This window comes from Caretta caretta, chromosome 1, assembly GCF_965140235.1.
Source record: "Caretta caretta isolate rCarCar2 chromosome 1, rCarCar1.hap1, whole genome shotgun sequence".
Lineage (NCBI taxonomy): Eukaryota > Metazoa > Chordata > Testudines > Cheloniidae > Caretta > Caretta caretta.
Genome location: NC_134206.1, coordinates 352,320,931 through 352,334,185, shown reverse-complemented (window position 1 = coordinate 352,334,185; position 13,255 = coordinate 352,320,931). Strand labels below are relative to the sequence as shown.

Sequence of the window (13,255 nt, the reverse complement as noted above, 5' to 3'; positions counted from 1 at the left end):
ATTTGAGTCATCAGCATGAAGACGGTATTTGAAGCCACGTGAGCAGATAAGATCCTCTGGAAAGTGGGTGTAGATGGAGGAGGAGGAGGGAGCCTGAGGGACCCCCACTGATAAAGGGAAATGGGTGGAGGAGGGAGACTCTAAATGAGACACAAGGAATGAACAGAGAGGTAGGAGGATAATTAGGAGCAGATGGGATTGTACAAACTAATGGAGGACAGGATTTTGAACAGTCAGGGAATGGTCAGTGGTATTCATAGCAGTTAAGAGATCAAAAAGGATGGAATAGAGGTCATAAGATTTGGTTAGGAAGAAGTCACTAGAAGCTTTAGTAAGAACAGTTTGAGGAGTGGAGAGGGCAGAAGCCAAGTTGGAGGCGAGGAACTTGGGTATAATGGTTATAGATGGCATGGTTTGGAGGTTTGGGAGGTAAAGAGAATAAGAGGAGATAGGACAATAGTTGGAGAGGTAGGAGGAGGTAAAGGGTTGGACCAAGGTCCCAGACCAAAGGAGGACCACTTTTTATGAAAATGGGAAGACAGAGTTTAACCTAGCAGCACTGTTGTGGCAACTGAAAATTTCAACTGTTTTCTGTAATGTAAACAGAGCTTCTGGACCATCTTTAAACACTTGATAGTAGGGTGATGGGGGACATATAACTAGATTTATGGATCTTGTCCTTTCCCCTCAGCCGATGCAGAATTGTTATGGCAGTATATTTTAAAGTACTGTGTCCACTTTCCATAGGAGAATATTCCCTGATCAAAGAGACTTCACAGATAGGATATGTTTCCTTTGTAATCCACCTGCTCACCTCTTACTTCCTTTCTGGTAGTTGATGATGGCTGAGACCCTTCTGGGAGAGAAGGGGCTTTGTAAAAGTCTGTCCTAATAAAGGTTCAGCTGGTGTTAATGGGGAATGATGCCTCCTGGAGAGGGGAGCAGGTTGCTGGGATTTAGGGTCCCTAGAACAGCTCCCACACTGGGCTGAAGAGGAAAGAGAAAGAAAGCACATGTTAAAACCCAAATTAATAAGTCCAGTTTGAGTATAAACATAGTTAAGAGTCAGACAGGGAACCGCATTCTTGACTAACTTGCTCAGTGTTTTCTGAAGATGTTACTCCCTTGTCTGCTTATATCTTGATCTTCACTCCAAGGGTCTGGAAGTTGAAATTGGACAAATTCAGACTGGAAATAATTACCGTCACTGTTAAAAATTTGCATCTTAACCACTGCAATAGCTTACCAAGGGTCATGGTGGATTCTCCATTATTGGCAACTTTTAAATCAAGAGTGGATGTTTTTCTAAAAGATCTGCTCTAGTTCAAACAGGAATTAATTCAGGGAAGTTCTCTGGCCTGTGTTATGCAGGAGGTCAGGCTAGATGATCAGTGGTCCCTTCATGCCTTACAACCTATAAATCTATGGGCACAATATGTTAGGTGATATTGGCACAGGTATCCTTTGTGGTTGAGGTCAGGTCACAAAAACTACTATACCCCTTGCTTGAGACATTAGACTTAATTAAGGTGTTTGACTTGGTACTGTATGACATTTTGATTAAAAAACAAACCTAGACGGTATAAAATTAACATAGGACACGTTAAATGGATTAAAATCTGGATAATGGATAGGTCTCAAAACGTAATTGTAAACTGCCAATCATCATTGAATAGGTGTGCTTCTAGTGGGGTGCCACGGGGACTGGTTCTTAGCCCCCTACACTATTTAACGTTTTTATCAATGATCTGGAAGAAAACATAAAATCATCACTGATAAAGTTTGCAGATGACGCACAATTTGGAAGTGGTAAATAATGAAGAGGACGGGTCACTTCTCTGATCACAGAGTGGTCTAGATTGCTTAGTAAACTGGGCACAAACAAAATATGCATCTTAATACAGCTAAATATAAATGTGTACATCTAGGACCAAAGAATGTAGGCCATATTTAGAGAACAGGGGACTCTATCCTGGGAACCAGTGACTGTGAAAAAAGATTGGGAGTTCTGGTGGTTAAGCAGCTGAACATGGCATTGCTGTAGCCAGAAGGGCAAATGCAATTCTTGGATGCATAAATAAGGGAATCTGAAGCAGGAATAGAGAGGTTATTTTACCTCTGTATTTGGCACTGGTGCAACCAGTGCTGCATTAGTGTGTCCATTTCTGGTGCCCATAATTCAAGAAGAATGTTGATAAATTGGACAGGGTTCAGAGAAGAGCCACGAGAATGACTGAAGGACTCAAAAACATGCCTTATTGTAATACATTCAAAGCTCTGAATCTATCTAGCTTAACAAAGAGAAGGTTATGGGGTGACTTGATTACCTACATGGGGAACAAATATTTAATAATGAGCTCTTCAGTCTAGCAGATAAAGGTCTAACATTATTCAATGGTTGGGAGTTGAAGTTAGACAAATTCAGATTGGTGTGTGTGTGTAAGGTGTAAATTTTTAGCAGTGAAACTAATTAACCATTGGAACAATTCACCAACGGTTGTGGTGGATTCTCCAACACTGACAATTTTAAAATCGATATTGGATATTTTTATGTAAAATACCTGGTCTGTGAATTATTGTGGGGAAGTTTATGGTCTGTTATACAGGAGGTTAGATTAGATTATCACAGTGGTTTTGTTTGGTTTTTGAATCTATTATATATATATATATATATATATATATATATATATATAAAAATTTGGAATCTATTATATTATATATAAAACTAGAGAATTAAAACAAGACACATTGTAGGAAAAAATTATGCATTGGTCAAGAAATGGATCTGATGACTTAATAGGTCTTACTCATCTCTATTTTCTGTGTTTCCATAAGATTTATTTGTATTAAGAAACATAGTGAATCCATCTCAGTTGGCTTCAACTCCCATTAAATTTACTGACTTGGTCTGGCAGTTGTTGCAGGGACAATACATAGCAAAGATTTGATGTTATTTGGTCAGTACAAGTTAACATACAACAATTTCTAGCCCTGAGGAAGTGGAGTGTAGTACTTCTGTCTTGTGGACTGTGAAATAGAGGGAGACTAATTTTCCTTATTGTATGTATCCCTTGCTAAGCAGTGCTTTGCGGTAAGTAGCAACTGACCGAGTTATGTGATCTCAAACCAGGGACTCTTTCCTTTCTCCTCAGTGGCTTAATGAAGCAAAAGTAATTCAGAGACTTGTGGCGCTGATCCATTCGAGCCAGGATGAGGATGTGAGTGTGACATCACTTATTTTTTTGTCTGATTTTGTAAACTTAATAAGAGGCCTATAAGCATGAGTACTTGAGAGTACTCTTTCTCTGACTCCTGGAAGAATGCCCATCTTGCTAATGGGAAGAGAATAGTAATGGAGAGTATGTGTGGCGGTGCTGTCTTTCTTTTGAGTACCCAGCCTGAAATCAATTCGTGGGGTTTTCTCTAGCTATTTGAGTACCAGTTTCCTGCTCATTCAAAGCCAAGCTCTGTGTGGTATGAATTTAGATGGAATCCTTACAATCAATGATGATTCAATGGGGTTTATTGAGAACTTGCTTCTTGGAGTATGCTATTGAAAGACGTTGACAACTGGCTAGTAGTGGTCTTTAGCTAATTTTTAAGCCAAAAACAATGTTTTTGTTTTAATATCCTACTAAAATCTACAAGATGCACTTAACGGAATTTGAGCCTGTGCAAAAAATGTGCCAAGTATTAGATTATACAGATAAAAATGGACAGCTCAAATACTGCAACTAAAGGTTTGTGATGTAAACCAGTGGTATTTAAGGAATTTTGTTAAAGAACTCTTTTGTGTGTTTCATATTTTTAAGGAAGTAAGAAATATTACTGAGCAGAGATAAGCAAAGATGAAACATCTGCAGTAACAGTCTTGACTGAAAAACGATAGAAAACCCCCCCTCATTTTGAAATTTTACAGTTTATTTTAACTTACTAGTTAAAGAAAACCCTTTCTTTGATTCTAACATCTTCCTGTTAATTATGTTGCTGATATGAATGATGCTTTCAATCTAAGCTTATATCTTCATAGCTAGTTAATTAAGGCAGAATTTATCTGATCTTCCATCTTATCTTGGAGTACTGCTGGCTTTGAGCTGAGGGATTCTTGTTTGTTTAGTTCCATGCATTGCTGGCTGCTGTTCTCTCTTCTGTCCCAACTGCATTACATTTCCTCTGAAGGCCATGATGAACCCAGCTGTGCAGTTAGTACTTAAATGTGACCTTTGACATTGTTTACAGAGGCAATCAAATGCTTCCCAAACCTTGTGTGATATCATAAGACTGAGCAGAGACCAGGGAAACCAGCTACAGGAGATATCTGAGCCTGACCCGCTTCTCACAGCACTGGAATCGTAAGTACATGTCAGAGGAGTATTACTAAACTAAAATGACTGTTGCTGGTAACGTTATTTCCTGATACATCTGGGGCATGAACCATGCAGTAAATAATCTCAGACCTTTGCCACACTCCTCACAATTGTTCTAACTAACGATATTTATTGTTGCTACATTATGGTAACACCCAAAGGCCCCAATCAAGCTTTACTGTACTTTTGCATTGCACAAAGACATAGGAAAACTTGGTCTCTGCCCTGAAAAGCCTACACTAATAAAAAAGACACCACCGTTGAGAGTGACAAACAGAAGGGAACTGGGAAGACGGTAATGGGGGTAATGCGCTCACCAGAGTGTCTGACTATTTCATAAACATTAATTTATTTCCACAGCTCCCCTGTGAGAGGTTGATGTTAGCACCCTATTCCATATAAGGGAATTCATAACCTTAACTGCTTCAGTTCCTTTGCTACTGCTGCAGGGAGCAAACTGAACTTTCCCTCATGCCCTCAGACTAGATCTTCTCTTAGCCTAGCTTCATGTTTTCTTGTCAATAGTTAGTTTAGAGCATTATAGGACAGCTCCGTATATATAGCTTCCCTCATCCTGAGGACCTTCAGTTCCTCACCAGGACTGTGTGTTGGACACTGAGTTTTGTATGGGCTTCCAGAGATGTGCCCTCTTGCCTGATGATCGTACCAGAAATGAACACCTACATCTGGTGATCTCTATGTCTGGGTGAGACCCACCTGGTAACCCAGTGCATGGTTTGCTGTGTCTTCACTGCCTGTGCTAGAAGGGATTGATGCCTGAGGTTCCAGGCTCTAACTGCCTACAGCCTGATATTCAGAGAGGCCCATCAAGGGTACCAAGACCAGCCTTCATGCCAAGGTAATTTTTCTGTTATGGCTTCACCTCTGTGATTTATCATGGGCTTGAGATATGAATCTTTTTTTGCCCACTACTGGGAGCAAATCCTTTACCTAGCACCATCTGACTCCACTGGTGCCAGTTTAAATAGTCTAAATAGGTACTGACACCACCTGTTAAGGCCTCAGTAGCCTTTAGTGATGATAGAGGAAGCACCGACTTTGGTGTCCGGTCTTTACTCGCACTGTTGCTCTTGGAACTGACTCTGGACTTGTCTTCCGAGGCTGATGCCTCTGTTTTGGAACCAAAAGTCCACATGGATGCTGCTCCAGGTAAAGGGAAAGAGAAGAGGAAGCACATCTTCCCATAAGAGGGGCTCAAGCAGAAGAAAAAGGAAGTGCCATCTCTCTTCTCCTTCGTGCTTTCTGACCTACGAATTCTTTGAAGATGCTCAAATGGCACTGCTGTCACCTCCTCTCTACGCTCCTCTAGAGTGGGATGTCTCTGGACTGACTAATTTAGACTCCTTGTTGTTTTGGATCCTGATAACACCTTTAGTCTCTCTTTGCCTAAGGAGCATCCACTATTGAGGCTACTAGCCACCTGTCCGCATGCTTTTCCATTGCTTCGCTTGGTACCTGCATAGACTTTCTCTGGTCTCAATCCGGAATCACCTCAGAATAGCTTCATCCCCTTCAAAAATTAACCTGGAGGGTCCCCGACTTTGAGATTCCAGTCTTCTTCCCTCATCTCAGATCCAGGCATCATACAAGGCCCTCTTCAGCTCCTTATGTGGCCCTTATACAGGACTCCATGAAAGCCTTGCTAGAGGCTGTGAGAACAACTGCAGCATTAACTGCCCTGCTGATACTGATACCTTTTCTGGCACTATTGCCTCCCTCAGCACCAATCCCCTTGTCAGCGCCTATTCCTCACTCAGTACCAACACAACCTTCCTTGCCAGCACCAATGCCTGCACCAGACCCCTCAGATCTGCAGAAAGGGTCTACCTATTTTTGAGGAATGGAATGAGACTCCCTCAGAGAGACCATACAAATTCCCTTCTGAGGAGCATTTAGGTGGCACCTCAGCAGAATATCATATTAGTGCTTCATCTGTTTTCTCTCCTGACTGACAGAGGTAGTTTCATGCAAGGTCCACTCATCTTTATACAGAAGTTGTCAATCTCTGGAATTGACGCATCTGTCACCAGGTCACCCGCTCAGCAGTGCACCTTCCAGGGGAGCACAACACTTTCTCAGACTGCCTCAGGAGGCATTTCTCTAGAGACCGTGAGTGGGAACTGAGTGACTCAGTAGTGCAGAGCATCTTTCAGTAATGGAGATTCTTGTTGGGGGGATTTCTTTGCATCTCAAGAGAACAGCCTACTGTTCCTGCACAGCTAGAGGCCACAATTCCAGAGGAGATGCATTTCTAGTACAGTGTTCAGAACCACTGATGTACTCATTCCCATTCTTTCCTTTTGCCCTGAGTCCTGAGAGAGTGCAAACAAGATGAAGTGTCAGTGATCCTAGTGGCCATTCAGGTTCACCAGCTTTCTCCAGATGTCCTCATACCTTGACCCAGGACAAGGGCAAGATCCTCTGTCCCAATCCAACATCTCTCCAGCTAGCAGCTTTGTATTTGAATGGACACTGAGCTTAGAAAGGGTTTGCTCAGTGGCCATACCATTCCTCATTAGCAATAGCAGAAAAGACTTCAGGAGAAAATGAAATGGAAAACATTCTGTACCTGGTGCCAGCATCGTTGGATACCCACAGAAAGTTCCAAAATCCCTTCGTATTCTGACTATCACCTATCTCTAAATATTTCAGGGCTGTCCCTTAGCACCATGCAAGTACACTTGGTAGCTATTAGTGTTTTTCACTCTCCAGTGGACAATCATTCAGTCTTTGCCCATCTGACAACAGTAAGATTTCAGAAGGGGCTTGTCACAATCTTTCTTCAGTGCTGAAATCTACTGTGATATGGTACCTCACTTCAATTCTTTCAGCATGAACAAATCCCCCATTCGAGCCGTTAGCTTCATGTACCTTCACTCATCTGTGAAGGTTGCCTTTCTGGCTGCAGTGATTGGAAGCAGAAAAGCAGGTGAGCTGGGGCTCTTATGGCGGACTTTACCTATATGGCCTTCCACGAGGATAAACATTCGTTGACATTACATCCAAAGTCGATTCCTAAAGTAATGTTGGAATTCCATCTGAGCCAGGTCATCCATCTACCCATCTTCTATTCAAAACCCCACACCTTCAGAGAACACAGGAAGCTCCACCCTTTGGATGTCCATCAAGCATTGGCATTCTGCCCGCAGAGGACAGAAGCCTTCAGGAAATCTCCCAAACTATTTGTATCTTTCACCAACCTATGAGAAGGGGAATCTCAGGCTGCATCCTGGTTGGTTATGAATTAATGGTGGCCGCTCCCACAAGGAGTTAGAGCCCACTTGATCAGAGTCCAGGCTGCATCATTAGCTTCCCTCTGTGATGGATGTGTGGTGCAGCCACATATGGCTCTGTGCATAGCTTTTGTGAGACAGTACGCTGTTGTACAAGATTCTACAACAGATGCATCCTTCGGGAGAACGGTCATCTGTTCTGTGGTACAGCAGGGCCCCTTGCACCCTCCTCCTCCTCAGTGAATACTGCTTATGAGTCATCTCAAGTGGAGTACACACCGAGACCATCACTTGAAGAAGCAAAAGAGATAACTGGAGTTCTTCCAGATCTGTACATAGTTGTAGTCCACTACTCACCTTCCTCCTCTGCTCTGGATCCTGATTGTAAAGTTATTTGGGATAGAGAAGGCACTGGAGAGGTGATTGGCCCTCACTGGTCCTTTATACCCTTGATTTGGAGCATGAGGAGGAGAAGGGTGCAGGCCTGGACCAACGGACACACTGCTAGTGAAAAATCTTCCTGTCTCAGGTGCATGGTGCATATGTGCACCTTGAATGGAATACACAGTGGATACCACACAGCTCAGAGAACTCCAGTGACTGCTTAGGGTAAGTAACCTCTCTTTGCGGAAACTGGTAGAAGCAGTGAGAGTTAGGGATTAACAACTGAAGTGCATAGACTTGGAAAGCATTGGTTGTAGCCCTACCTTTGATTTTCAAAGTGGGAAATGTCCTTTGTACTGGTTTTTGGAGGAATGTTCAAAACATATTTGTAGAAGCCACTTTGGAAAAATAGATTTGGTCACAGATGAGGAACTAGAGATTGCATTCAGATCATTATGGATGAGTGAGAGAGTTCACAGTGCCAACCAAAACCTTGTCTTGATGCTGTCTTTTGTTTATTGTACACATTAGACTACAGTGACATGAAATGGGCAATCAAGGATTACCTGTTTGCCACACGCTAGGCGAGTAGAGATACTACCTGCCTACATTTGTGCTGGTCAGTCCCTAAACCTGAATTGGAGAGTCACATCTGTATATTTATAGTTTTTAAAGCCAGAGGTGACTGTTATGATCATCTAGTCTGAACTACAACACAAAACAGGCCACCAGCTTTCCCCCAGTGATTTGTGCATGTAGCCCAATAACTTGTGGTGGGGCTAGGGCATATTGCTTAGGAAGACATTCAATCTTTACTTAAAGACACCTTGAGGTGGAGATTCTACCCTTTTTCTTGGTGATAATTTGTTCCAGTAGATAATTACCACCACTGTTGGAAATTTGCATCTTATTTACAGTTTGAGCTCTACTGACTTCAATTTTCAGTCATTTGATCTTATTATGCCTTTGGCAGATAGATTAGAGCCCAGTAGCATTTGATATCTTCTCCATGGGATCTGTACAGGTACTTATAGACTGTGCTCAAGTTACCTTTTAACCTTCTCTTTGATAAGTTGAATAGATGGAGTGCACGGTGTTGGCCAGCTAGCAATTCATAATGTAGAGGCATTCCTCTGCTCATGTGAGCTGGAGCTACTTTTTGCTTCAGAGAGTCGATGGTGTAATCAAGTACATGCCCAAACCATAGATAAGCAGACTCCTAGACCTGACATAGTCCGTCCCAGTATATCTGCCACTGAGAGGGGAGTTCCCCTCATCTGTCTTCCAAAGAACTGCTCTTTCTTTATTTCAGAAATTGAGTGGGTAGTTTTAAAATTAAAACAATTAATACTGCAAACTGTTTGTGTCTCTGATGCCTTTCTTTAACTCCCGTGTGTCATTTAACAGGCAGGAATGCGTGGAGCAGCTTTTGAAAAACATGTTTGATGGAGACCAGACTGAAAACTGCATAGTGAATGGAACTCAGATTTTATTAACGTTATTGGAGACAAGGCGCTCTGGGTAGGTTTACTCCTCTTAGCAAGAAAATGTTACAGCTCAAAATCTAGTTTGACTTTGTTCAGAAAATAAGTACCTGGCATACTTTCAGGGGCTGCCTAAAAACAAATACAAGAAAAGCTGTTTTTAAATGCACTAGTTGTGCTTCCATGTAGCATCTCAGGGTTGTAGCCGCATTGTGCTAGGGGCAAACACATAGGAAAGCACATCTTTACACCAGAGAACTTACAATCCAAATAAAAACAGAAGGTGGGAGAAAGAGGTATAACTAAGGGGAGGCACACTTCACTGTTTGTAGGCCAAGCTCATTGCATACACTAGGAATTCCTAGCATCTCTCCACCCCCCACAATCTCCCTGTGTGCCTTCAACCTCTATCCCCCATGCCAGGGGCTCTTTGCATCCTCATACCCTCCTCCCCCCGTACAAGAGTGACCCATTCCCCTCATGTCAGGGCCTATGGCACACCCCTGTTCCCCCATACTCGAGTCATCCATTCTCCCCCATGTCAGGGACTCTATGTGTGCCTCTTCTGCAAATGCCTTTTCATTCCCCTTTCTTCTTCTCTGTCTCCTTCAGTCTGTCAGAGAGGGGTATTTTATGCTGGAATATGCTAACTTCTGCCATCAGCAGGTTCTTTGATCTGTAGAAAAATTAGAAGTGATTGAAACTGTGGCTGTGATAATCAGATGCCGTGGGCTCCCTGCCCCCATTTGCCCCTTTTGTTTTTTCTGTTTTTTACCATAATCAATAGGGCTCTGATCATTCCCTGACAGTTTGATCCGATGAGGTGTTCAAAACTTATCAAGTTACATCCAGACAGAAAATGCCACCAAGCTGAGTGCAAGGGCCTCACAAGGTTGGCCAATAACTCCCCAAACAATAAATGGGGACTGGAATCCTAGAAATGTAGAGCTGGAAGAAACATCAAGACGTGATCCTATGTAGCCCTCTGTGCTGAGGCAGGACCAAGTAAACCTAGACCATCCCTGACAGGTGTTTGTCCAGCCTGTTCTTAAAACCCTCCAATGATGGGGATTCCACAGCCTCCCTTGGAAGCCTGTTCCAGAGCTTAACTGCCCTTGTAATTAGAATATTTTTTCTAATATCTAATCTAAATCTCTGTTGCTGCAGATTAAGCCCATGACTTCTTGTCCTACCTTCAGTAGACATGGAGAACAATTGATCACCATCCTCTTTATAACAGCCCTTGACATATTTGAGGACCATGATCAGGTCCCCCCTCAGTCTTCTTTTCTTAAGACTAAACATGCTCAGTTTTTTTTAACCTTTCCTTGTAGGTTAGGTTTCCTAAACCTTTTATAATTTTTGTTGCTCTTCTCTGGCCTGTTTCTAGTTTATCCATCTCTTTCCCAAAAATGTGATGCCCAGAATTGGACACTACTTCAGCTGAGGCCTCACCAATCCTGAGAAGAGCAGGACAATTGCCTTCTTTGTCTTACATGCAACACTCCGGATTGATAATAGCCTTTTTCACAACTGCATCGCGTTGTTGACTTGGCTCTGTTTGTGATTGACTAGAACCCCGATCCTTTTCAGCTGAACTGCTTGTCTACCAGAAACTCCTTCCTGTTTCCTCAGAACAGACGGAAGGAAGTGTAGGTTTGCAAGGCCATCAGGAGGCTTGCGAAGCAAGAATTATTTTGTGGTCACGGCACTGGCAGTGACTTGACATCTGGATTCAGTTTCCAGCTCTGCCACGGATTGCTTGTGGGGGCTCAGGGAAAATCACTTAATTTCTCTGTAGCTCACTTCTTCATCTGTAAAAGGAAGATAATGCTTCCCTGCCTCGCCAGGGTACATTAAAGTTTGTTGTGCACTTAAAAATACTCAAGCGATCGGGGCTATATCAGCTAGTGTATTTGCATTATTCTTGTTAAACATGTCTTGAAGTTTTGTTAGAGCGTTTAACAGTTGTGTACAAGATTAACACTTCCAGATACATCTTTAATGCTTAAATATTTCAGAAATGTTAAACACAAGGACATATTTTAATTCTTTTTTCTTTGCTGTCCTCAGTATGATGAGTAAACAGTAATTTACTCTGTCATCGCACTCTGCCTCATGGATTTGTATTTACATAGTATTTAAAACTTCAGCCATCAAGAAATAGTTTCTCTTGGAAAATAGCTGTGAATTTGAAGAGGGAATTAGAAGGCCAGATAATAGGGCTGGGATGGGTTGCTGATGAAGTCAAGCATGGCTACTTTTGGTGGTTTTGTCCAAGTTTTGAATATTATGTTTTACCTTTCTCCCTACAGAGTGGAGGGACTGATGGACTCATTCTCTCAGGGATTTGAAAGGTCTTACACTGTCAATAGCAGCATCTTACATGGTATTGAACCACGGCTAAAGGATTTTCACCACCTTCTACTCAATCCCCCCAAGGTAAAGCACCTTAGCCCTTCCTGTGTTCACAGTAGCTGACAACATGCACTTCAGAGGTTTTCTTTCCTCTCTGTGTAAGATCATTTACCTCCTGGATATTTTCAGTTTTGCTCACCTAAAAGCATCATGTACTAAAAAAACAAAATCCTAAATAAATTAACTTAAACCCTCAAAGAGAAATTCAGAGTTCAGTTTTAGACTTTAGATGTCTAGCTACCAAGTGGTGGGATTTGGCGGCCGAGTTGCTGTATTTGAGTAACATTAAGGATATTGTTCTATTGTAACTAGGGTTTTGGAGAGGTGTGTGTGGAAAGGAAGCATTTCCAAATACAGACTGTTGGAATTCATGAATATTCTGATTGGCATGCAAGTCTGCTATTAATCCCGTGGGATAGTTATATTATCAACAGATGGCTATGTCTCCCATAGGGCAGGACTTCTGTCCTTTCATGAGCCCTTTATAATAAAGATTCGTATTTACTCATTAGTGGTTGTAGCTTTCTGAAATTTGATATAGAAAATACTATCTGAATATTGTTCGTTTTGATTCAGAAGTTATTTAATTTCACTTACTGGTCCCTGGACATGACTCAGTGGGTAGAAGGAAAGGGTGACTTAGGTATCAAACAGTTTCCTTAGCAGAGGAGGTTTACATGAAGCTGAACTGAATGTAAAATCAGACAAATGTCTGATTAGAGTAATGCCATTTTGACTTATGTAGAGATGGACTCAAAATCTGGTTCCTTTTTCTGTTTGTGGTAGAAAACGTCAATCCTGACTACAATTGGTGTCTTGGAGGAGCCATTGGGGAATGCTCGTCTTCATGGAGCTCGACTAATAGCTGCTCTGCTTCACACAAACACTCCCAGTATTAACTATGAACTATGCAGACTCAATACCATGGATTTATTACTTGTGAGTAATACAGTGTGACATACTATGGAAGAATATGCTGTTTAAACAGAGAACATTATCTGTGAGCCGTACAATACAAAGACAGGTACACTGTATTTAATGTATGCCTGTTTGGAGTGTCTAATTAATTGCTTAATCTGCTGAAAGTAGGAATACAGGAACTCCTCACTTAAAGTCGTCCCGGTTAACGTTGTTACCTTGCTGATCAGTTAGGGAACATGCTCTTTTAAAGTTGTGCAATGCTCCCTCTAACGTCCTTTGGCAGCTGCCTGCTTTATCCACTGCTTGCAGGAAGAGCAGCCTGCTGCAGCTAGCTGGTGGGTGGTTGGAACCAGGGTGGACCGGCAGCCCCCCATCAGCTCCCCGCTATCAGCTCCCCGCTCCCCTAAGTTCCCTGTGCAGCAGCTGC

The 13,255-nt window shown here is 42.2% G+C and overlaps 1 protein-coding gene across 4 annotated transcripts in view; it reads left to right on the top strand.

The window, feature by feature from the left end:
* PPP6R2 (protein phosphatase 6 regulatory subunit 2) overlaps window positions 1-13,255 on the top strand; it is a 164,757-nt gene that overhangs the window by 92,811 nt on the left and 58,691 nt on the right. For all 4 annotated transcript variants that reach the window (XM_075124605.1, XM_048821097.2, XM_048821189.2 and 1 more), the window contains 5 exons: window positions 3,153-3,218; window positions 4,240-4,352; window positions 9,413-9,526; window positions 11,805-11,931; window positions 12,694-12,846. In XM_075124605.1, coding sequence (XP_074980706.1) covers window positions 3,153-3,218; window positions 4,240-4,352; window positions 9,413-9,526; window positions 11,805-11,931; window positions 12,694-12,846 — 573 coding nt within the window. The remainder of the gene's footprint in view (window positions 1-3,152; window positions 3,219-4,239; window positions 4,353-9,412; window positions 9,527-11,804; window positions 11,932-12,693; window positions 12,847-13,255) is intronic.